This window comes from Rattus norvegicus, chromosome 2 (genome assembly GCF_021556685.1).
Source record: "Rattus norvegicus strain SHRSP/BbbUtx chromosome 2, alternate assembly SHRSP_T2T, whole genome shotgun sequence".
Classification (NCBI taxonomy): Eukaryota; Metazoa; Chordata; class Mammalia; order Rodentia; family Muridae; genus Rattus; species Rattus norvegicus.
This window is the reverse complement of record NC_141535.1, coordinates 144,086,680-144,113,294: the sequence shown is the minus strand read 5'-3', so window position 1 is coordinate 144,113,294 and position 26,615 is coordinate 144,086,680. Positions and strand designations below refer to the sequence as shown.

At 38.4% G+C, this 26,615-nt stretch overlaps 1 protein-coding gene across 4 annotated transcripts in view; it reads right to left on the bottom strand.

Annotated features, from left to right (window-relative positions):
- Nucleotides 1–3,563: 3,563 nt before the first annotated feature.
- Eif2a (eukaryotic translation initiation factor 2A) overlaps nt 3,564–26,615 on the bottom strand; it is a 33,181-nt gene continuing 10,129 nt past the window's right edge. For 2 of the 4 annotated variants that reach the window (XR_015668168.1, XR_015668169.1), the window contains exons 3-14: nt 24,160–24,234; nt 22,237–22,355; nt 20,075–20,174; nt 19,504–19,586; nt 15,964–16,037; nt 15,700–15,844; nt 15,456–15,572; nt 13,261–13,554; nt 9,996–10,109; nt 5,754–5,870; nt 4,599–4,664; nt 3,767–4,140 (exon numbers count right to left, since the gene is read on the bottom strand). Coding sequence is in view for 2 of the 4 variants with exons in the window: in NM_001399818.1 (NP_001386747.1) it covers nt 4,075–4,140; nt 4,599–4,664; nt 5,754–5,870; nt 9,996–10,109; nt 12,983–13,554; nt 15,456–15,572; nt 15,700–15,844; nt 15,964–16,037; nt 19,504–19,586; nt 20,075–20,174; nt 22,237–22,355; nt 24,160–24,234 (1,648 nt within the window). In the remaining 2 variants the exon portion in view is untranslated. 4 annotated transcript variants of the gene reach the window in all.

Sequence of the window (26,615 nt, the reverse complement as noted above, 5' to 3'; positions counted from 1 at the left end):
AAGAATTACATTGTCAAAAGTAAGCAGCTTTTGGCACTGCAATCTCTGGTCCTGATTCCACTGTGCCTTCCTCAGTAGCTGGGTGGAACTCCTGGGGAGAAAGAGTTCCAAATGAAGCTTTCAGTACTGGGATTGGGTTATATCTAATTGAGTTATTTCCCAAAAAGGCTCCACAGGAATTCTCAAATAGCCCAGAGTGTTGCCAAGACTACAGTCTCCACAAACTGTCATAAAAGATCCACCACTTAAGACAATACCTACACAGTGCACCAAGCATGGAGATGTTGACCTGGAGCCTACATAGAACCTTCACCTCTATGTTCCAGTGACTTTGGTACAGGAAGGTATTCTTCAGGCCTCCAAAAGAGAATAAGCACACACCTAGCTATAAAACCTTTGATTTACAATGATATACTACCTGCAAAATATGCTAGGGCAATGGTGGCACAAATTCATGGGAGTAATCAATCAACTACTGATTTGACTTAAGGCCCATTCTATACCCATCAGTGTTTGGGTATCAAAGAACTTGATACTAAATAGCCCAGGGACCTAAGGTAAAACTTAATAATACTAGTCAAAAAAATAACATAATGGTAAAGTGATTCCTAGTGACTTTCTGCTATACGCATAGATCAGTGCCTTGTTCAGCCATCGTCAGAGAAACTCCCCCTGCAGCAGATATGAACAAATACAGAGCAACACAGACAGAACCACTCCAGGACAGGCCTCACATTGCCCAAAACAAAACAGACTCTGTTATTTTGTATGCGTGTGCTTTTATTTGGTTACAGTTTGTTTTGTTTTTCTTTTTTGGATGTTTTCTTTTTTCTTTCTTGGTTTGGGGAGGTTTGTTGTTGAATTGGATTTTGTTTGCTTTTTTTTGTTTTTGAGAAATAAAGTTGAGTGAGTAGGGAGGAGGAGAGGATCAGGAAGGACTTGGGGGAGGGGAAGCATATGATCAAAGTATATTTATATTTAAAAGATGTTTTAAATAATAAAGAATAACAAAAACACCTAAAAAAATCACTGGCACATAAATGCTTTTGCTTACAAATGACACACCTCGGGCCAAATGATGTGATTAGCTGAAGCAAATCACTTATCCAGAATCCATAAGTCATAATATGAGGAGGTATAATTCCCTGACGTGCCCGAGAGATGCAACCAATAAATATCTGAGATGGGCAAGATAGGTCAGTGGGTAAAGGTGCCAAGGCTGATGACCTGAGTTTGATTGGCAGGAACAACACTGCAGAAGGAGAGAACCAATTCTCAGTTTGTCCTGTGTCTTCCACACACATAACAAAATAAGTATAATAAAACTCAGAAGTAGTTACTGGTGAAGATAATAATCCCACAATGAATGCCATACATACTGAATGCCTGTGAGTGTTTATCTGTTCCATCCCAGGACTTAGATCTTGTTTTACCCTCATAGAACAACTTACACATAGACAAATAAGTAGACCTACAAATAATGAAATTCTCAAGCGACACACATATCCCTTTGTTACCTACACTCTGTCTAGTAAACACCTGAAAACATTGTTGCATAAAACTTGAAAAAATGCCAAGGTTATGTTAGTAAGCCAGATGTGTCTTTATGGTGTTGGTGGCTGAGAATGACAGAGCAAGACACCTGATGTAGGCTTCCTCCATTTTTGTCTTCTTCCCTGTAGAACAAGAAAAACCTCATGCTATAACTTTACTAAAATTAGCACAGGAAGTACCTCACAATCACCCCTATTATTTTACTAGTCACAAAACTGTTAGTTTGAGTGTGACTAGCCTGCAAAGACTCATATTTGAATGTTTGGTTTCCAGTTGGTAGCACTGTTTGGTGTGGCCTTGGAGGAGGTGTACCACTGAGTGGTCTTTGATGTTAATGCCTGTCTGCACACTGCCATGCCCTCTACTATGACGATGGACTAACTCTCGGCAGCTGTGAGCAAGCTCTCAATTGAATGCTTTCTTTTCTCAGTTGCCTTGGCCATGATGCTTCATCACAGCAAAAGGAGAGTTACTAAGACACAAGCTCTTTCTTGGCTTGGGATACTCATACATTAGCCCATTTAGGGTAAACTGCTTTGAAACCCCACTTGAATAAAACTCCTAGGACCCTTGTCCTTTCTAGTTTCTTAGTAACTCAAAATGCACACAATGCAGAAATGACCACCACACCAAGCACCCAATAAACCAATTTTCCAAAACCCAAATAAACCCAATTCTAGTATATAGTTAAGAGCCTATGCTTTGCTATTAAGCGTGTGACTGAGTTTTATGACCTAAATGGGAGAATTTATTTAAATGCCACATTGTATCTGATTATTATGAATTATATATAATAGAAGGCACTGATATGGAATGATCTCCAAAATATTTTAAGAGAAAAGGGGTATAAAGGGGCATTTACTGAACTTTTCCTTTCTTTTTTATAGTTTTTGGCCTCAAACTTATGATCCTCCTACCTCAACTCCTAGCCCCACCCCTGAGCTCCTAGGATTACACTTGGCACAGAACAGGTTTTATATCCCATCATTTCTTTAAAATATATATGAACAAATATATTGAATATCATATACTTTGTATTTTTAGAACAAAAGAATTGATGAATGTTGCTAAAGAATACAAGTGAGAGATGTGTTTTCATTTTATGTTGAATTTTTACCCCTTGAATTGTTAATAATGTATATGCCTTCACTTCCTAAATAGAAATATTAGTGCTTTCATGACAGCTCACTGGGTAAATGAGTGAGTTGATGCCAAGAACCCACATGAAAGGGAAGAATGGACTTCTGGGAGTTGTCTTTTGACCTCCACATGTGAGCCAGGGCACATACCCAACCACCAAAACACAATTAAACACCCAATAAACAAATGTTTACCAAAAAAAAGTTTGGAAAAATCAGATAAGAGAAATAATCAAAGGAAAAACAAACCATAAAATATGAACAACTGACAAATTTGGCAAAACACATAAACACCCCTCTAAATACATAAAAATAATATTACACAAAAAATTGTTTTCTTAATTTGGCAAAATAAGAGGCCTTGTTACAGTCATCACTGATAAAAGTGAAGAACTTTAATGATGGAAGAACAAATTGCCAGAGAGTAATTTGGCAGTGTTCATAAGAGAAAAACAAATACACTGTATGATCCAGCAGTCACACTGCCCTTCAGCAGACTGCAGGAACCCAGCACATAGACCCTGGAGTCGGACTACTTGGGTTCAATTCCATTTCCTGACACCAGCAGGTTTCTTTCTTTTAAAAATATTTATTTTTATTTTAGTGCATGAATGTCTCACCCACATGTATATTTGTACAGGCCTGGTGCCCGTGGAGGCCAGAAGAGGGTGTCAGATCCCCTGGAGTTGGGAGTTGGACATGGCTGCATGTGGTGCTGGGACAGCAGACAGTGTCCTTATCCAAGTAGCCATCTCTCTATGCTCCAGACCCAACAGATTCCTTAATTTTCTGGACTTAAGTTTCTTCATTTAGAAAATAAAAATTAGAGCAACATATTTCATAGTTTTCTGGTAAGAATAACACATCCTGTAAATTTATAATAAAGAACTATTTATTTTTGGTTTTCTGAGACAGCGTTTCTTTATGTAGCCCTGGTTGTCCTATAACTCACTCTATAGACAAGGTAGCCACTGATCTCAGAGATCCACCTGCCTCTGCCTTCTGACTGCTGGGATTAAAGATGTCTGCCACTACAGCCAGGTTTTATAGAACTTTTTAACTTGGAGGCAAAACAAATTTAAAATGTCTTTATTTTTTTTTATATAGGAAATACTATTAACCATTTAAAAAAGTCTGTCAATTTATTAAGCTTATCTGGAAAAAATCATCTCTCTTTATTATATACTGACATGATACAGAATGCAGATGTAAAAGTCAATTGAAAAGACATCATTAAATAATTACACATATCAACCTTGGATAAATGGTTAAAGACATAGACTGATGTTAATGGTGGACCTGTGGTAATTCCATAAACACCATGGGATTAACAGACTTGCTTATAGTGTTTCCTGCTAACAAATTCGCTTTCTGTGAGTCTTCAAACTCCCAATTCCAAATCTTCAAGTTCTTGGAGAAGGGCTGTCTCTTTTTGAATTTTCTCCAACTAGAAACATTTCAAATGATAATGTTATTAAATAGAAAATAAATATGAACCTGTACCCAGGCATATAAAGGACAAAAGGTAGAAATGCAGTATTCTTACACTTTATCAGAGTCACTGGCAAACCCAGATTAGAAAGCAGTTCTACCTGGTTTTCGTTAGGCAGTCAGGGGCAATGCAGAGCTGCCTCGCTGTCCCCTCTGGTGCAAGATTTCCTGCATCTCCTTGTGCTTACAAGTATGGAGAACGAGAGGACAGAGTCCAGCAGGCAGGAAGGAGGAAACTCTGGTCATTTACCTAACCCATAACTGTCACTACCGTTACAGTGAGAGCATTAGGAGACCCCTTAGGAGTAGTGACTCAGCACCATGGTCTGGGCCAGTGTTCTGTGCTTTTCTTTCTGATGGAAGGACTGCCTGTATTAACGACCGTAACCAAATGGACAGCGAAGGCAGGCTCACCTGATTTTTCTCTAGCTGCTTCCCAGCGGCTGCCTGCTCTTTCAGCTGCTCTATCGCTTTCAGTTTCTGTAAAACCAAATATGGGGAAGGAGAAAGAAGAGTTACTTTCTATTGCAGATTCTTAATTTTTCTTTTATTAAAGATTTATTTTTATATGTAAGTATACTGTAGCTGTCTTCAGACACACCAGAAGAGGGCATCAGATCTTATTACAGATGGTTGTGAGCCACCATGTAGTTGTTGGGAATTGAACTCAGGACCTCTGAGCCATCTCTCTGGTCCAGCAGATTTTGGTATTAACAACAACCATACTACATTTCTTTCAAAAATGGTTTGTTAAAATGGAAGGATAAATTCTTGTTAAAAGTTAAACATAAAATTATATTTTAAAAACATGGGTTTGGGTAAAATAGGTTTTGCAAGTTTTGGTTGTTTAGTTATCCTGTGTGAGTGTGTGGTGCCTAAGCTGCGGGACACACATGGAGGGCAGAGGAAAGCTCTGTGGCGCCTCTCCCTTTCTTTTCATCTCCCTGGGAGTCGGAGCCGACTTGGGCTGTCAGGTTTGCACAGTAAGTTTTTCACTGAGTGGCAGGTGTGGATTCCTAAGGCTAACACAGAGGCCGGCATCTATTTCAGCATCCCACTGCGGCAGGGCAGCATCTCTGCACTTGAGAGAAGCCTTCCCTCAGACCATAAGCTCCCTTGTTTGTGTGTTCCTTTTAAAAACTGGAATAAAGTACCTGTCTACTTGAAATAAGGCCTTTATCTCACTTAATAAGTGAGATGTCTCGTGTAGCAAACGAGATGCTGAGGGAGGTGCCCCAGGCTGGGGATGTGGCTCTGAGGAAGAGCACTTGCTTAGCATGCACGAGCCCCGTGTTCAACCCCCAGTCCCACAGCCATGACAACGAAACATGCCTTCCCTACACAGATGTGCCCCCATCATTCCGTGTTACTTCACAATTACACACAAGCAGTTCCAGTCATTAAAGCATTGGTGAATGGAACTAAGCTGAGATCTCTTCTCAATTACAATATTGTTATGGAAATGAAGCAACAATGAGAACTGTTACGGACTTTTTAAATCCCTGCTTTAAGCACCTGAGTCCCACTCTTAATCATCATGTACATATCTGCTTTTCATCCAAGCCTCACCTTCTTTAGATTCTTAATTTTTTTGTCTACTTCAGGATCACCCGAAGCAGACTGGGTGACAGTGCTCCGTGGTGCACTCTGTGGGACAGGAGTAGGAGCCAAATCATTTCTTGCCTCCTAAAGGAAAACCAAGATTGAACATTTATTTACATTTATGTGTCTGAGACAAGCAGTGTGTAAAAGTGCCTGCTGCCAAGCCTAACAAGCAGAGTTCAATCCCCAGGACCCATGGTGGAAAGAGGACAGCCTGCAGGAGCTGCTGCTTCCCTGCCACTCTGTCCATGGTCCGGGCTCAAACGTGAGCCTGACCTATTAAAACACATTTCTAAAAATGGAATATACTAGCTGCAAAGGGAACAATGATGCCTCAATTTCCAACTTTACAAAAACATAATGTAATTTTCCCCTTTGCAGTGAGAAGGCTCAGCAGGTAAGGATGCTCCTTGCCAAGTCTGACAACTTGAAGTTGATCCCAAGGGCCCACCAGGTGGAGAGAACTAACCCCTTAGGTTGCCCTCTGACTTTACCGTGGCACATTTTCCTCCTAGTGAAACATCCCTCCAGGAGAGGAGGAAGGAACAAAGAGCCACAGACCTAGGAAAGCGGGATTTGAAGGCCTTTCCGAGCTTCATAAAAGAAGCAAACAGCTGCAGGGTAGACTATGACCAGTCAGGCTAAAGAGATTTTAGATAGGGGAGCAGGCTGATAGCTTTTGTATTTCATCACCCATCTTATGGTGGGCTTTTCAGTAACTGAAAGTGAGCTGCTTTTTGAGTCATTCCTGCTCCATATAGTTAAACCTCTTACCCACAGTCCTGTTAGTATCCAATAAAATACTGATTTGCCAGGTTGGACATTTGTACAATTGCTACTTTGGGTTGTTGTGGGCTCCATTCCTGAAGAGGTGTGTGCTGTGTCTCCCAGGAGAACTCAGGCAGGAAACACCCCATCTCTGTGTTTGTGTCACGGGCGCTTGCTCAGACAAGTTCAATCTTCAGAGCCTACTTTAAAAGCCAGATACATATGGCCGGGAGGGAATCATACCCTGAAGACCACTCATGTGCTAGCTAGCCTGAAATATACAGCACAGAGGCAGAAACAAGGACAGCCTGTCCAACAAGGCTGGAAGGGGGCTCCTGAAAGCTACATACATCCAGACTGCCACCACCTGACAAGATCACATGGCCATGACTGCTCCGACGTCGTGCCCAGGATTATTAAGTATTCTTAGGTGGCTTTATGTCCTCCCCGATGGGACACAAAACAGAAGTCCTTCCCCAGAGAAGGAGTCCACCAGCACCTTGCTGTGACTCCAGTCACAAGGTTTGTGGGCGATAAGCTTTTATAGCTTAGAAACCATCTAACCTAAGGAAGGTATTTTGATCTAGTAAGTCTAAATAGACTAAAATATAATATGCTTATCCTGATTTCATCAACCAGATATTCTTAATGCAGTTGAACATAATATCACCATGAACCTATGAATCATATCACTGTAATTTAGATCAATTATCACAAGTACATAAATGTCTTTTGTTTAAGTATTGTCTTAGTTGAGTTTTCATTCCTTTTCTTCATTTTCTTTTGGAGCCAAAGCCCTGCCTGGTCTGAAGCTCATTATGTATACTAGGTCAGACTGGGCTCCAACTCCTAACAACCCTGCAACCTCAGCCTTCCAAGTGCCGGGACGGCAAGTATCTATGAACTGCCATGCCCAGTCCGCCCTCTCTGAATACATATGTGCCTTAAGGAAAACAGATACTCCATCACAGTCTATGGTAAGAAACACTACACAGTCCTATTGAAAGCTCGGGTTTCAAGGTCATGGTTACCTTCTCTGTCAGGTGGAGTTACTAGGGTGTAGTAGAGCCTTCCGGAGGGCCTGAGAGAAGGTTTTCAGGTCACCGGGGGAATGCTCTTGAAGAGTACAGTGGACTTCTAGCCCATCACCTCTTCTCTCTGCTCCCTGGCTCATACATATGTGTGATGTATGTGTGTGTGTATACATACACACATAAACAGTTTTGCTACACAACAGGTTTCTGCCACAAGCCCACAGTAACAGGGCCAATCAATCTCCAAAACTGATTACAAAGAGCTGAAGATGTAGGCCAGAGGCGAATCACTTGCCTACCATGTGCAAAGCCTTGAGTTCAGTCCTTAACACCACTAAAAGCAAAATGCTCATGGTAACTTCATGTTTGTAAGGCACAATGGTACACATTTATCCTTAACACTTAGGAGGATAAAGAAGGAAGATCATGAATTCAAGACCAAACCTGTACTACAAGATAAGACCCTGCTACAGAACCAGACAAAGTCCTATGAATCAAAATCTTTGTCTTTAAAACTTTATTATTCCAGGTACTCCACTGATGTAACAGATGCTAATAGTTAACCACTATATAAATAGAGATACTTAGTTTTACAGGCAGGCACATAAGAAAGCTACCCAGCAAAGCATCTCAAACACATGGGCACTGGAGAAAATTTCCTGAACAAAACACCAATGGCTTATGCTCTAAGATCAAGAATCGACAAATGGGATCTCATAAAACTGCAAAGCTTCTGTAATGCAAAGGACACTGTTGTTAGGACAAAATAGCAACCAACAGATTAGGAAAAGATCTTTACCAATCCTACAACAGATAGAGGGCTTATATCCAAAATATACAAAGAACTCAAGAAGTTAGACCACAGGGAGACAAATAACCCTATTAAAAAATGGGGTTCAGAGCTAAACAAAGAATTCACAGCTGAGGAATGCCGAATGGCTGAGAAACACCTAAAGAAATGTTCAACATCTTTAGTCATAAGGGAAATGCAAATCTAAACAACCCTGAGATTTCACCTCACACCAGTAAGAATGGCTAAGATCAAAAATTCAGGTGACAGCAGATGCTGGCAAGGATGTGGAGAAAGAGGAACACTCCTCCATTGTTGGTGGGGTTGCAGACTGGTACAACCATTCTGGAAATCAGTCTGGAGGTTCCTCAGAAAATTGGACATTGAATTACCTGAGGACCCAGCTATACCTCTCTTGGGCATATACCCAAAAGATGCCCCAACATATAACAAAGATACATGCTCCACTATGTTCATAGCAGCCTTATTTATAATAGCCAGAAGCTGGAAAGAACCCAGATGCCCTTCAACAGAGGAATGGATACAGAAAATGTGGTACATCTACACAATGGAATATTACTCAGCTATCAAAAACAATGACCTTATGAAATTCGTAGGCAAATGGTCGGAACTGGAAAATATCATCCTGAGTGAGGTAACCCAATCACAGAAAAACACACATGGTATGTACTCATTGATAAGTGGCTATTAACCTAAGTGCTTGAATTACCCTAGATGCACAGAACACATGAAACTCAAGAAGGATGACCAAAATGTGAATGCTTCACTCCTTCTTTAAAAAGGGAACAAGAATACCCTTGGGAGGAGATAGGGAGGCAAAGTTTAGAACAGAGGCAGAAGGAACACCCATTCAGAGCCTGCCCCACATGTGGCCCATACATATACAGCCACCAAACTAGATAAGATGGATGAAGCAAAGAGTGCAGTCAGACAGGAACTGGATGTAGATCTCTCCTGAGAGACACAGCCAGAATACAGCAAATATATAGGCCAATGCCATCATTAAACCATTGAACTGAGAACAGGACCATTGAAGGAATCAGAGAAAGGACTGGAAGAGCTTGAAGGGGCTTGAGACCCCACATGAACAACAATGCCAAGCAACCAGAGCTTCCAGGGACTAAGCCACTACCCAAAGACTATACATGGACTGACCCTGGGCTCCAACCTCATAGGTAGCAATGAATAGCCTAGTAAGAGCACCAGGGGAAGGGGAAGCCCTTGGTCCTGCCAAGACTGAACCCCCAGTGAACGGGATTGTTGGGGGGAGGGCGGTAATGTGGGGAGGATGGAGAGGGGAACACCCATATAGAAGGGGAGGGGGAAGGGGTGGGGATGTTGGCCCGGAAACCGGGAAGGGGAATAACAATCGAAATGTAAATAAGAAATACTCAAGTTAATAAAGATAAAAAAATTAAAACAATAAATTTTACATAAATATTAAAAAAAGCTACCCAGCTATTTACATATAATTCTAACTACAATGTATCACATCATAATCATGTCTTTAGAAATATAATTGTTAAAAATGTCATGGGTTAAAGTTAGGTTAATTAACTTTTTGCTTGGGTTTGAAGAGATCAGCACTCCAAATACCTGTTTTGCAGCTTTTTTAGCTTCATGCTTCCTTTGATTTTTAAGGGCTGTTTTTGATAATGGCTTGTCACTTGATGGATGTGGCTTCATATTCTGGGGAGGTTCCTCTTCATGCTACAGAAAATGTAAAACAAGTACTTCTGAGTGGACTCCACATGGTTTGAAAAGCTGAAAAGCATACACAATAGCATATTATGTACCTTTACTAGTATAAGATGATTTTATCCAAATTACTTAGGAGAACTGACAAGAATATTTCAAATCTGTTACTAGAGCAGAGCTAAATAAGGACCTCCCCATTAGCTGGTATGTATCTTTTCATTACATAAGCCCAGGCAAAATTCACTTTTGGTTTATAGAAACAATAAAATTTGTCTCAGGACTAGAGACATGTGATTCTTTTTTTTTTTTTCTTCTTCTTCTTCTTTTCTTTTTTTCAGAGCTGGGGACCGAACCCAGGGCCTTGTGCTTGCTAGGCAAGCGCTGTACCACTGAGCTAAATCCCCGACCCAAGACATGTAATTCTTATGAAACTGAGTAACAACAGCTTCTCTGAGGTCTTTTAGATGTGATTAATATCCTTAGGAAGTTGATGTGATTGATATCATTAGAAAGCATTTGTTTTCTTCATACCCTGAACCATGTGACAGATCTTCACTGGTAAGGTCTGAAGTTGAAGGGTCAACCAATGTTGAAACAGAATATCTCAATAGGATTTGAGAAGCTTTAAGAAATTTTTAGTCATGAAGGAAGGATGGGTTTTTTGTTTTTTGTTTTTTTTTTTTTTTTTTTTGTGCAAGCCAGGAGCAAGAAAAAAAATTTATCTTTGAAAATGTTATCTACTTCCTTGGATAGTTTATTACTAGTTTATCAGCTTCTTTAAAAGGAATATTCCTAGGTCTCAGCTATGACATAGTCCTACTTTTCTAAGAACCCCAAAGACAACCCCAAAGGTGCTCATGATCGCAGGTCCTTTATTATTAACACCATCACAAAAACTGAGAGCACCAATTAGTGCTCTCCCGAGTTCTGAACTACTGTTGAAATATATATATATTAATATATATATATATTATATATATATTAATATATATATATATATATATAATATATTATCTACCAATATTCAGGAAGGTGAGAACTCATGGTCTGAAGACAATAAACGTGTTTCTACAAACCAATGGTGTTTGTGGTGGCTTGAATAAGAATGGCCCCATAGGTGTGCATGTTTGAATGCTTAGTCATCAGGAAGTGGCACTATTTGGGAAGGATAAGGAAGTGGGCACTTGTTGGAGGAAGTGAGTCACTGGGGGTGGGCTCTGAGGTTTCAAAAGCCCAAATCAGGCCAAGTGTGTCTCTCTTCCTGCTGCCTGAGGATCTGGATGTAGCACTCTCAGCTCCTTCTCCAGCACCATGTCTGCCTGGGTGCTGCCATGCTTCCCACCATGCCATGCTTCCCATCGTGATGATAATGGACTATACTTCTGAAACTGTAAGCCAGTCTCAATTAAAGCTTTCTTTATAAGAGTTGCCGTGATCATGCTGTCATTTCATAGCAACAGAATACTAACTAGGACATTATTTTAAAAATTAAGACAATTTCATATACGTTTTCAGATCCATTTTGTCTTGAAAATCAACAATTTTCTTAGGGTGAACTGGCTATAATCAATCACCCATGGGGACTCAACCATTGCTGAACAGCTAGCTGCTCACCATGTCCTCCTGTTCACTACTGCCTTCCATCCCCAGCCTCAACTAATCAGCATCTAAATAAGTTCTGCACCTATAGTGCTATGAACCTATAATACTATGAACCTATAAAGCATCTTTTCTAGACTACTGCCACTGCTCTAAATCACCCATCATAAGTTATGGTAGGCTCTCACTGCTGAAGAGACTGCATATTTTGGCTGAAGGAACTAAGAGGACTCAATCTCACACTGGCCAGGAAGTTTCCTCCCTGCTAAGTAGCATTCATATGCAGAGCGCTGGGGGAGAAAAAGACATCAATTTTACCTCGTACTGTATGCTGCATGGTGTAATACTGACTTCCCAGGCAAGATGTGCCTACAGTTACAACAGTTGTATGCCTGTTACACAGTAACTGCCTGCTGATTGGATTTGAGGCTTGTTCTATAGAAGAAAATTCCGTGCCTCCTACTGTATGTATAATCTGGTCAAAAGCCCTGATATTATTTTGCTAAATAGTCATGCTAGCAGATTGCCTTCTAAATTTTTATATTTATACCCATAGACCTCAGCTTTAGTCAGAAAAGCTTCCTTTTTCAATGGGCAGAGTCAAGGGAGAGATGCATTACTACTGCTAAGAAAAAAGAGATGAGTGCTTAGCCTGAAGAGGAGATGAAGTCAACCCCTCCCTACCAGCACGGCTCAGTGAACACTGCAGAAGAGCGGTTGCAAAGATCCTAAGAGCTGGAGGAGGGGAGGAGTCTGTCTCCTGGTTAGCACAGGGCTAATGCACTCAGAAGCTCACAGTAGCTGGAGTTACAAGAGCAAACCAGGCAAATCAAGACAGATTTGATGGATAATTTCTAGGCCACATCCCTTACTGAAAGTTATTGGCAACCGATAGTTGCTGGAGGAGGATTTGGGGATATGGCCACTGGTAGAACTCCTATTTGCTAATAGATGGCTTCATACCTATGCACATACGAACAGTACTAAATGGACTCAGAGGGTATTTTTCAAAGGACACAAAGTTGGATGTGAAGACAGGGTGGATATGACCTCATTTCATTGCCTATGTATAAAATTCAAGAATAAAAATTGTGTTTTTAAAACTGTGAGCCCCTTTAAACTTTGCTGGCTTAAGACATAAGCTGCTCAGCATCTCCATCATCTGTGGGCGGAGTGATCTCTCTGGAGAGTATCCTGTATATGTACAAAGCAACACGAGCAAAGAGAAAAAGGCCTGCAGAGTTCCACACAGGGAATCACTTTCCTCTGTGCTATTGATTACTTACCAGCTTGGAACTGGTGACTGGTTTATTTCTTAAGGCTGGAGGTCTATAAGCTGTTGCAACTTTAGGCTCCTCACTAGGCACTTCACTTGGAACTGCTTGGTACGTTATCGTTTTTGCTGGAAATATTCCATCCAAAAATGGCTGCCAAGAAACCTGCCACAATTCGCCATTGGATGGCACATCATACTTATACAAGAGAGAGCCAGTGTAATGCCAAATCTTATACCCATTATTAACACGTAACCTAGGAGCACACGTGGCTGTTAAGATATGCTCACCATCTGGGCACCAGGCAAAATATGTAGAATCAGAAGCCACAGGCTTAGAAATAAGCTTGTAGTTTTTAACATCCCATACTTCCATTTGTCCTCGAAGGTTTCCAAATCCAGCCAGTACTAATATATGTCCATGAGGGCTATAGAAGGCTGCGTTGCGAGGACCAGTCCCAAAGTCAAACACAGGATCACACTTCAGGTTAAAAACTGTTGCTTTCGCAGGCATAAAACCATAAACAGCACAAAACTCCGTAGAACTAGGATTCCAAGCTACATCATAAATTGGGCCATTTTTGGCTAGAAAAAGAATATAAGATATAAATCAGAAGTTTATAAAAAAGCCTATCAGCAGGTTCTAGTGGCATGGGTCCCTCACAGTCACACTATATAGTTTATATCTTTACCTTTTCCAACCATTATACTAAAATTTATGGCTTGGCTTTATTTCTTCCATTTGTTTAATTACTGTTATCTTTTCATAATTAGAAGTAATTTCATTTGTTTTCTGGTAGACTGAATTTCCTGCATATTTCTCATTTTTCTTTGCATTTATTAACTAGCCATTCAGGTAACTTGAGAAATTAAGAAAGCTTACACTTCGTGTGCTCATACATCCTTTGCTTGCTTTATTTTTGGATTTTCCTTTTCCTGGGGAGCAGTTGGGATACAGTCTTCTGTAACTCAAGCTAGCCTTGAACTTGTATACAAGTGACCTTAAATCTCTGATCCTCAGTCCCCATCTTCCGAAGGTCGGGATTAAGGTATTCATTACCATGCTCAACCCCGTCAGCCTAAATTTTTTTTCTTCTTACCTCAGATAACAGATTCTTTTAATATAGAAATCTATATTTATGCATTACAAATTTATCATTTTTCTTAGCATTTTTGTCTTGCTTAGAAAAATCTTTTTTTAATTCCAAGATTATAAAAAAGTTTTCATATATTTTGTTTTAAAGTTCCTTTAAAATTTTATATATAATTGGTAAGAAAAAAATAACAAATTTATGTTCTAAATGACTGACCAATTTTTCAAGAACCACAAATTGAACAGTAAATATTTTCTTCACTGTTAAGTGCTAATTTTATCTACAAGTATACAGATCTATTTTCAATATCTGTATTTTACTTTGACAGACATTACTTTTTCATAAGCCAGATCCAAATACTCTTAATTAAACTGTTTTACATTTTAGTATCTTGGAGTATCAGAATTGCACACGTCCTAACAGCTTTCAAAATATTCTTGTGCTAATTTTTCATTACCAGATTTCAGAAAAGTTTATCTAGTCTAAAAACAAACGAACACAAAAACCATAGGTGGCATTAAAATTTTAAATTTTAGATTAAGTAGAAGAGAAATGACAACATTTAAAAGTCTTCATTAAAATTTAGAGTTGTGTGAAGAGTTTTTTAGTTTTTATTCCATAGGTCTTTACAGTTGATATGTTTCTTGGTATGTATTTCTTTGTTTAAATGGCTGTTTATACTGTGACTTCATTAATACAAAGACACAGAATTAAGTGTCTTCTTTTGATCTGCTGTACTTACTTAGTATTTCAGGTCTATAGTTTATTTCTTATTTCAGTGGGAACATGGTCAGCTGCAAGGGATCCAGTGCCCCTTTCTGACCTTCCTGAGCAAAAGGTATGCATGTGGTATACAGATACCAATGTAGACAAAACACTCATATGCATACAATAGACAACTGCAAAGACATTTTTAGATACAATCACTATTATTCTATAGTGAATTAGCTTATCAAAATAAGAAGTGAACTGGTAACATGTTGGATTTTATTCTCATTTTTGCAGTTGTTATAAACTCAGCGCCTCTACTTGCTGTGGCAGTAAAATGCTCAGAGAGCCACTACAACAAACCACGTCACTCAGATTCTACTCGTCCTAAAGTAAACTGACTGGAGTCTGTCCAAGTCAGGTGTGCTTAAGGATGACTTTAAGCTTCTCAATGAATACTACTTATTCTATCATCAACATTATGGCATTTGAGTTTAGGCACTTGATTAAGAATTTTGATGACTGTATTACCTTTATGACATTAAAACATTTTTTTTTTCAGAGCTGGGGACCGAACCCAGGGCCTTGCGCTTTCTAGGCAAGCGCACTACCACTGAGCTAAATCCCCAACTAAAACACATTTTTACCATCACTGTTTTTAGCCACAGGAAAACTGCTACTCACGTAATTGTACTACAGCACTTTCTCCATTTGTCGCAATGTAGTGCAGTGTTTGTTCCCCATAGTAGGAAGCGCCTGTCTTGTCAACATCTGTACTGGCTATTACCAGCACAGCAGTAGCTACAACAGAAAAACAGTATTCAATGAGATTTAAAACAGAAGTTAAAATCATCTATATTCCTTTACTTATACACATGAATGATGAAATTAATATTTAATAACGAAGGTGAAAAATTATTCATCATACCTTTTTTATTCCACAGCATCGTAACCTTATCGGCTTTAAAGAAGCTTTTATTGGCCAGTGCGGCTTGGGGTCCAGCAAAGTTGGGGTACTGATATAATCTAACAAATGAAGGTGCACCTTTACTTCCAGGGACATAAACTGCGACCTAAGATGTACATATATAAATCAGTACTTAATTCTTAGAAGAAGGTGAACTGAGATGAATGTTTTTAGACATACTTTCTAAAAAAAGACAAGTTCTATATAAATAAAAACAGGAATTACCTTAAAAGGTTGGGTTCCAGGTGATAAATTAAAGTCATTAACTTTTTGCAAATGTAATTTATTTGCAATTGTGTCTAAAATGAGAGGAAATGGATTAAAGATGGATAAATTAATAAAACGTATCAAACTCTGAATTCATTATAAAAGGCTAGTATAACTATAAACTGTTTATTGTAGTTTCATGTAATGAGGAAGAGCAATCCAGTAGAAAAGCCAGACAGAATTAGGCTTGAATTCCATTGACTTATTTACTAGGTGTGCAAACTTGGGCAAGTAGTAAGATGATACTACTCATTATACCACCTATTTCCCAGGGATTGGCTTTAAGAATACACCACCAAGCACAGGGTAAATGTTCCAGTGAGTACCCATCTCTATGTTAAAGCAGCATAGAGCCCATTCCATGGGAAAGATTGGCCTCAGCCTGCTAATGTAAACTATGCATAGAGAAATTCTACATGATAAATAATAATAAAGATAGCTGATACTGTTACCCTATCCTAAGCAACAAGCATCCATGTTAATAAGCAACAGTGTTACCCTAGTTAATGGGATAAAGAGCTATTCTCTTTACTCAGTTTCAGATATCACAAAGTATTCAAATGTACCACAACAAACTATCAAACTTGAGGCTTCCCTTTCTGTAGCAAATTAAGAAAGTGGGTGTTAGTTTTTGTCACCTTGATACAAACTACAGTCACCTAGGAAGACCTTTTGAGGAACTGTCTCTATCAAATCGGACGGTAGGCAAGTCTGTGGAGCCTTTTCTTGATACTTCAGGCACATAGCCCTAGGTTCTCTAAGAAAACAAGCTGAGTCTATGGGAAGCAAGACAGTAAATAGAATTCCTCAGTCCCTGCCCCCTGGGTTCCAGCCTCGACTTTTCTTCATAGTGGACTGGTAGGCTGTAAGATAAAATAAGCTCTTTCCTTCTCTAAGGTGGTCACAGGCACAGGGAGCAAACTAGGACCTGCCAACAAACAAATAGGCAAGCTAAGGTAGGAGTATCAACAGTAGGGAAATGTAGTGCACACTATGGTATCTATAGTGACTAGATGTTGCATATCTTCTTTGGCACATACAAGCACAATTACCAATTCCTATTTTAGTATGATAAAATAAATGTTCAATCACTAATTAGATGGTGTGCCGACAAAGAGATAGAATTGTCTTTTCTTTATTCTCAGTGATTGTGTTATTGGTATTACTGTTACTATTATTCTCAGAATACCATGTGGATAATGTGGAACACAGCAAATAAATACTTATGTGATGGTGATATCCCCAAATCATTTTTGTCAATATACCAAAGAAACAAGACTCCTGACATGGGTAAAAGGTACTACAGATAAGGTTAAGTTAAATTCTGTATTTCCTTTAAAGGGGCTGGAAAGATGCTCAACAGTTAAGAGCATGCTCTTGCAGAGGACTTGGGTTCACTTCCCAGCACCCGATGGTGGCACATAACCGTTAGTGATTTTAGGTCCAGAGGATCAAGATGCCCTCTTCTGACCTCCACAGGCACAGGCTTGTGTATAAATACACGAGGCAAAGTAACTGCACGCATAAAATGAAATAAATCTACAAGCATTTATTTTATGTATGTGAATACACCATCACTGTCCTCAGACACACCAGAAGAGGGCATCAGATCCCATTACTGTGGTTATGAGCCACCATGTGGGGCTGAGAATTGAACTCAGCACCTCTAGAAGAGCATTCAGTGCTCTTACCCACTGAGCCATCTCTCCAGCCCCTTACAAGTATTTTTTAATCTTGCAACTTTTAATCAGAAGTTATCAGCACAAACCTAAATAATGCAGCCTCCCAAAAGAAAGAGAAAGTCTAGATAGATACCACGATTACCACAGTGCAATAAAGCCCTAGAGTCAAGGCTGTAGTCTGCAAATACTGCTTTCCATAAAAAGGATTTGGCTGTCTTGGATGTATATCAGGAAATATGTGAGGCAGTCTAAAATATCTTATTATAGAACAAAAAAACTATATCCAACTAGCAATTTATACAAGACTGAAAACATGTTAAATTAATGAGAAATAAAAGCAAACTTCAAACTATACAAAAACACAAAAAGACAAATGATTTTTTGAAATAATCTACTGCTGCACAGATATAGGGGTATAAATCTTTAATCCCAGCACTCAAGAGGCAGAAACAGGCAGCTCTGTGAGTTCAGGGCCAGCCTGGCAAACAACGCCAGTTCCAGGATAGTCAAGGCTATATAGGGAAATGTTATCTTAAAAATCAAACACACACACACACACACACACACACACACACACACACACACACACACACACACAATTAAAAAGAAACAATCTGGGGTTGGGGATTTAGCTCAGCGGTAGAGCGCTTGCCTAGGAAGCGCAAGGCCCTGGGTTCCGTCCCCAGCTCTGGAAAAAAAAAAAAAAAAAAAAAAAAAAAGAATCAAAAAGAAACAATCTATTATAAGGGGTGAAAAAGAGATTGAGAGGGAATCTACTAAAAGAAATTTGAGGGTTGGGGATTTAGCTCAGTGGTAGAGCATTGCCTAGCAAGTGCAAGGCCCTGGGTTCGGTCCCCAGCTCCGAAAAAAAGAAAAGAAAAAAAAAAAAAAGAAATTTGAGAGATATCAAACTGATCTTGAGTTTTAAAACTTAATAGAACATTTGCAGTTAGAAGTTTGAACAATAATCATATTTAACTAGTTATGACAATTATATGGCTAAGTTTTAAAAACTAAGGGCCCACCCTAAACTTCAGTGATACTGAAATATTTGTTTGGCTTTAGCTTAGTAGAAAAATGATAATTGAGTAGATGTGAGAAGTTAAGATGTGCCGCGGTTGACAATTACTGAAATAGAAATTCTATAATATAAGACACTTTAGGGCAGGTGTGTTAGCTAATATACGCCTTTAATATTAGCATTTGGAAGGTAGAGGTAGGGAGGTCACTGTGAGTTCCAGGCTAGCCTGGTGTACAAATTAGTTGTCCTGGAATTCACAATGTAGACCAGGCGGGCCTCCTACACATAGATCCATGCCTCTGCTTCCCAAATGTTGGGATTAAAGGCATGGGCTATCACAACTGCTATGGCACATGCATTTGATCCTAGAATTTGGAAGGTAGAGGTAGGAAGATCTCTTTGAGTTTCAGGCCAGCAGATCTGTGTAGTTTAACACTGTCTCAAAAATTAATCAGTTAAAAAAGTTTAAAAATAAACAAATTTTAAAATTGTATTACAGAATTTCAACAGCAAGAACAAGAGAGGTATTCTAATATTTTAATAGCTATTGTCTATTACCTAATAGTATAGTTATTGTAAAAAGAAAATCTTTATGCTCTAGAATATCACTGGCATTCAGATTTATGCAAATAAATAAATATCAAGTATAAACACATCAATTATATTTAGGATGGTCCTATGTTGTCAGGTAGGAAAGGAAAACTATAATCCTAGCACTAAAGACAAACAAATAAAAAACTTTTAAAACTGTATTTTAAAATAACTAATAACATTATTTAGTAAGTCTTTCCATACTAAAATTGTTGTTCTCAAAGAAGTGAACTTCATTGTTAACATTCCGGGCACAAATAATTTCATCATCTGACCAGGAAGGACACCTGTGTCAAAAGAAAAAAAGAAATTGGAAAAAAGAAGAATCATATTAAAGCTTATGATGCTGTTTAAGATAAAACATTTACATTGTGTCTGCTACCAACGATACTAATAGTCTTATTAAATTGTTGTAGCTTAAAAAAATATATTGTCCCTTTTTACAAACTAAAAATGATAATATTTTTACTATAATATATTCCTATATACTTAAAAACCCTTAAAGACCTAGATTTTGGTCTAACTCATTTTCCAAGTCAATATCAGAGAAACAAGTGTATGTGATGACATTAGCTATATACATCACTTTACAGGCTGTAGAGTACTCAGAGGTTAAGAACACTTGTTCTTGTAGAAAACCAGAATTCCAGAAGACCTGAAGTCTTTTGTTGATCTCCAAAGTTAGTAGGCATACATAAGGTATAAATACATGCAGGCAAAACATTCATACAATCTAAAATTTCTTAAAAATCACAGTTTTAAAGCATTTAGTTACCAATTCTGCATTTTTTTCTGTATGAAAGATTTTAAACATGTTCCAGTCTTCACGTCATAAAGTTGTAGGTTAGGGGTCCCAGCTGTACCATCTTTAGAAGCTGCAACAAAAATATTTTATAGTGATTGTCTTCTAACACTTGTGACTGCTTAACTTACTTGGAAAACAAGATTCATGAGAATCCAAGCCCCTTGACAGAATAAAACCCTGAGGTTTATAACCCAACAATGAACCATTATTATTTATTTATTCAAAAACTGTCATTGTTACAGAATGGGTCCCCCCAAACCCCTTCTCTTTCCCTTCTTTTTATGAGACAGGGTCATATATATACTGGATTGACCTCATATTCCTATGTAGTTGAGAGCGACCTTGAACTTCTGATTCTCTGAGTGCTGGAATTACAGGCTGTGACACCTCACCCAGTTTACACAGTGTTAAGGATCAAACCCAGGCCTTGCGAATGTAGGCAAGCACTCTACCAACTGAGTTACATCCTAGTCTCTAATAAAATGTTCTTAAAACAGCTTCTATATAATGTTCCTATATTATGTCATGTATAGCTAAAGCAGGGCTTTATAGAAGTTCACATAGCATTACCATTAGATGGCTTTAAATGTATCAAAATAGCACACTGTTCTCTATTCTTTTTGTTCTTGGAGACAAAGTTTCATTCTAGCTAAACTCAACCCTAATTGACAATCTTCCTCTAGAATCATAGGTACGGAACTGTTACAACAAACACTTCTTTGATAGCATATCTACTGTACTGTCCTTTTCTTAAAGTTGACTAATTCATTATTATTCCAGATCTTTAGAAATGTTTTCTAGCCAGTAGTGACTTATTTTCTAAATTTTCTTTGCAGTTCTTCTTCTCCTCAATCTAATAACTTACATTTTTTCTTCATATCCTGAGGTATGTTATTTACAATCAACCAGGACCTAAAAGTATTAAAAGTAAGATCCTAGATATAACTCAATTAGCTTTAAATTGGATGTCATCTTGAGCCATGCATTCTGTCTAACTGGAACACAAGTCTCTTTTTAATGAATCATCTTTTGAAAAAAAATTGTTAGTTTGAGTTTGAAAGAAGCTCTCTCTATATAGCTCTGGCTGTCTTGATACTCACTATGTAGACCAGGCTGGTCTTGAACTTATGAGATCCACCACCTCCTTAATCATGTTTGTATTATGTATATCCATACTAAATACATGCTTCTACCCACCCAATAGCTTTCTTGGTTATTATATTAACTGCCAGAGTACACAGTGCTTTTTTTTTAAAAAAGAATTATGTATGTATGTATGTATGTATGTATATATATATATATATATATATATATATATATATATATATATATATATATATATATATGTGAGTACACTGTTACTCTCTTCAGACACACCAGAAGAGAGCATCAGATCCCATTACAGATGGTTGTGAGTCACAGTGTGGTTGCTGGGAACTGAACTCAGGACCTTGGGAAGCGCAGTCAGTGCTCTTAAGCTTTAAGCCATCTCTCCAGACACAGTGCTTTCAAGTAATTTTTATTTTGCATAATGGGTAGAAATACAGAAGTGTTTCTATCTAGCAATTTAGATAACAAAAGCCAAGAGGAGCTGCCTTAAAGTGATAAGGTTAAAGTCCTTAATTACTTAATGTAAGCAAAGCTGCATGCTTAAAACAGTAAAGTTATGGACACAGTACAGTAAGTACTTAGTTAAGATGGAAAGGGGACGTAGCTCAGTTGATAGAGTGCTTGCCTAGGCCGCATGAAGCCCTGGGTTTAGACGGCAGCACCACGTGGATGGACAGGTGCTATATAGCTGAGATCCCAGCATCCAGGAGGTGCAGAGGAAGACCAGAAGTTGAAGGCCACCCACGGTTACGAAGTTTGAGGACACCCAGGCTACTTGGTGTGCAGAGGGCTTAAGGGATGTGGCTCACTTGCAGTCTCAGTCTACATAAGATCATATTCCCTGCAGATGGCGGGGTGTGTGTGTGTGTGTGTGTGTGTGTGTGTGTGTGTGTGTGTGTGTGTGTGTGTGTCGGGGTGTCTATTTGACCTTAAATTACTGTCTTACAAAGCTATAAACCTAGTTTTTCTCCCACCAAATGTAATGCTCCTGTTAGAATATTTTTATAAGGGAAAATACTTACTAGTGTAAGGCTGCCACGTTGCCAGGACAGTGTTGTTTGGTGAAAATTCAAGGCAAACTGCTTTTGGGAGGTCGAAGGAGTGCAGTAGTCCCTTGTTAGCGACATTGATTATATTCACTCTGGTTTCAAAAGAAATTACTTCAGCAAAATTACCATGTTATAACAGCCAGCACCAACCCAAACATTCATACCTCTTTTCAAACATAGAGCACTTCATTCACTTTTCATAAAAGATACTTTTCAGGCAGTTCCAAATAATACCAAGGGAACACTTAACTTTAAAAAACGTAAAATTTACCCCAAAAGTATTGAGAAATAGTACACAATTAGCAGAAAGATCCAGACATGATAGGACTTCCAATGGAGTGAGCACCTGGCCAGGCTGCAGAGAAGCTGAGGGTCATTAAATCAAAGGGAAGGCAGGCCTGAGGCAGAATGGAGATGCCTGCTTTTTAAATGTGAAGAAGTAGTTATAACAAGTTGGAGAAATCTGTAAGCAAGTCTACTAAAATCTCAAAAGTGGTCTAACACATAGGTCTGTTAAGAATTACTGTGGTGGATTGGGGATTTAGCTCAGTGGTAGAGCCCTGGTTCGGTCCCCAGCTCCGAAAAAAAAAAAAAGAATTACTGTGGTATAATAATGACAAAGTGGCAGGAGTTGCAGAATAAAAGTCGTGCCCCATTGCACACTTTGTATGCTTCCTACAGAACCCAAGCACAGGCCAAACCATGTTCTGTAAATCTATTGGATTCCTTACAAGCATCATTATTTTGATTTTACAAATAAATTCATTTAGACTAAAACACAAAATCAAATGAGTTGATCTGATCAGCATATGAGGGATAAATGTTAGAGCCAGGCTTTGGGAATCAGTTTGTCCTGACGTACTTTCCTATATTAAGTTCCAGGGTAGAACTGCAGAGGTAGCTCAGAGGCCAGAGGACCCTTGTTGGAGTGCCAGCACTCACATGATGAACTCCAGAACCAGGTATGATGGCTCTTCTGGCCTCCAAGGGCAGTACACAGATGAACGTGTGAGCAAAACACCTACATAACCCACACATATGTAAATAAATATTTAATTGAAAAAAATTGAGCTGGGAATAGCAGCACATGCCTTTAATCACAGCACTCAGGGGGCAGAGGCAGATAGATCTCTGTGAGTCTCAGGCCAGTCTGACCTACATAGTGAATCTGAGGATAGCCAGGCCTATGTAGAGAGAACCTATCTCTAAAACAAAACAAAGCACCTTTAACATTGTGGCTAAGGTTTAATTGTTTATATATAAAACGGAAGCATTTTATAGTTAGAATCAATAACTTAAAAAGTGAATCAACTAATTTAATGCAGACTTTAATAGTTAATTAAAAAAATCACATTTGATCTGACTTTCAGAAGATTTTATATTACCAGTATAAAGAACTGATCAGGGAAAAAAAACTATTCAATTCATACTTACAAACTAATACATATAGTTTACTCTCTTTTGAAAAGCCTAACAGTATAACCATAATGTGGTTAAAAATAACAAGAAAAATAAGCAACAAATGGTTGAACTTTTTTTGATTTGTGAAATATTGTAGTGATTTTATGGAAAACTCAAAAGAACTAGTTTTAAGAAAATATGACCATTTAAAGAATATCTTAAGAGGCCAATTTTGTAATATGATACTTTAACAACACTATTTCAAATAACTTTTTGGTTTCCTCAGTAATAGTTTTTCTGACATTAATTTTTAATTCTAAGTCACAACATAACTCAATTCCTGGCATATATAAAAATACCTTGAAGATGTTCAAAGTACTCACAATACACAAGAAATAGACTTTATCAATGATATCCAAATACATGCATTTCAAATCATGCCAGTTATGGTTATATTCATGCTACACATAAAATTTTCAGCAAACGAATACTAACTTTTCTCCATTGCTCCAGGCAAACAATGTCCCATCCTTACTAAAAGTATAGACTTTGCAATTTTTTCCAGGTTCTCTGAAAAAAAAAAAAAAAAGTTCAAAGGCATTAATAATATGTCTTAAAAATCCAATTAAACTATCTATAATCCATTAATTCAATGTCTTAATAATTTACACAACTTTTAGAAAATATTCCAAAATGTTATTATCTATTTAAATATTTTACCTTTTAAGAATATAATGTCAGCAACCATTGTAAAGTATTCTGGAAATTGGTTTTACACAAGCAGGAAAACCTTCAGAAATAGATCACTTTCAGTGTGGTGGTTTGAACGAGAATGGCCCTTATAGGCTAATGGATTTGAACATTTAGTCATTAGGAAGTGTCCAGATGTGAGAAGGACTAGCAAAGGACTGTGGCTTTGTTGAAGGAAGTGTGTCACTGGAGGTGGGCTTTGAGGTTACAAAAGCCCAAGACATGCCCAGTGTCCTTCTCTTCCTGCTGTCTGCGGATCTGGATATAGAACTCTTAGCTCCTTCTCCAGCACCGTGCTAAAAATAGATTTAACCTATGTCATTGTAAGCAGGCTCCTGTGAAATGCTTTCTTTTATGAGAGCTGTCATGGTCATGGTGTCTTTTCATAGCAATAGAACACTAAGAGAGTCACCAAAGAAGCCAAAACAATTAAACTGAATGTGAAGTAGTTAGCTGTCATTTCTGAGCAAGCTGAGGTCCACAATACAGAACTACCTACAAAACAAAACACGTGGAAAGAATGCCCTTGAGGACTCCTGCATCTGAAAGACTACATTCTCCATCAATTCTGTGTGGAGACTTCATGTATAAAAACAATACAGAGGCCTTAGGAAATCAATTTTTTTATATCATCTGTGGAAATATGACCAGTGTCACCATTCTAGCAAGGAATGAAAACTGTGAAGTACTATAGTGCTCTATAGAGAGAAGACCACTATGAATACATATAATGACAAGGAGGACCTAGCCAGCCATAAATGTATGTGGGTAAAAAGTACATGTTGTGATGGTTTGTATATGCTCAGCCCAGGGAGTGTCACTACTAAAAGATGTGGCCCTGATGGAGCAGGTGTGTCACTGTGAGTGTGGACTTTAAGACCCTCATCCTAGCTGACTGGAAGCTAGTCTTCTAATAGCAGTCTTTAGATGAAGATGTAGAACTCTCAGCTCCTGCACCATGCCTGCCTGGACACTGCCATGTTCCCTCCTTGATGATAATGGCCAGAACCTCTGAACTTGTAAGCCAGCCCCAGTTAAATGTTGGCCTTGAATAAGACTTGCCTCAGTCACAGTGTCTGTTCACAGCAGTAAAATCCGAAACTAAGATACATGTCTACTGGTGTAATGACATTAAATAAGAACTTTGTGGCAAACGATGTTTCAATTGCTAAGTAATAATACACCAAGAACTGATCAATAAACAGTCCTTTAAATAACACAACTTCATTGATTTACCTTAAGATTTTTTTGGTTTCTGTTTTCACTAATGGTAGCTTATACTGACTTAACAATGAAACTTAGAAAATACTTTTCCCACAAAAATATCTATGAATAATGTTTTTTGTCCTGTCATAGTACAATTCATTCTCCAACCTTAAGACAGAAAATTTCTATTATCCTTATTAATTCCACCCATATTTTAGCCTGCTCCAATCTACTCATTTCTATCTTCCTCATGTTTGAGTCCACAGTTATACCTTCACTGTTATAAACATGTTTGTTTACTGAGGCAAGGTTTCTCCAAAGTTTTTCTATGTAACAGTCCTAGCTGTCCTCAAACCCATAAGAGATCCTCCTGCCAATGCCTCCCAAGTGTTGATGTTAAAAACTAATTCATTTTTTGTTGTTGAGATTATTTATTTATTTATTTATTTATTTATTTATTTATTTTGGTTCTTTTTTTCGGAGCTGGGGATCGAACCCAGGGCCTTGCGCTTCCTAGGCAAGCGCTCTACCACTGAGCTAAATCCCCAACCCCGAGATTTTATTTATTTTTATTTTAATTTTTGTTGTGGCCTGCCCCGAGCATAGCTATTGCCATGCTATTTCATATTATTGCTGTAATATGCCTGCCAGTCATTGGCACAAAAAATAACTTGACTCAGAGCAGTCATGCTGACCACATACCCTATTATGTTCTGTATGTTATGAGATCTGTTAGTCTCAAGAAATTCCACAACCATAAGCTTCACTTAGGGCCCATTAAATTGTCAATATAATTGTCCCATCAAAAGGTCAATATAGACTGTCATGTCTAAAATGGTTTGAGTCAGGGCAGACTACTGAGTGGCACTTCCAGCACCTGCGTATGAGCTCACTGTAGTTTTGCAGTTTAGCCTTTCTGAGTTGGCCTGAGAAATGTTCAGCATGCAGCTTTCAGTTCTTGAGTCTGAAGCTATTTTGCCCTGGTCGACAAATCT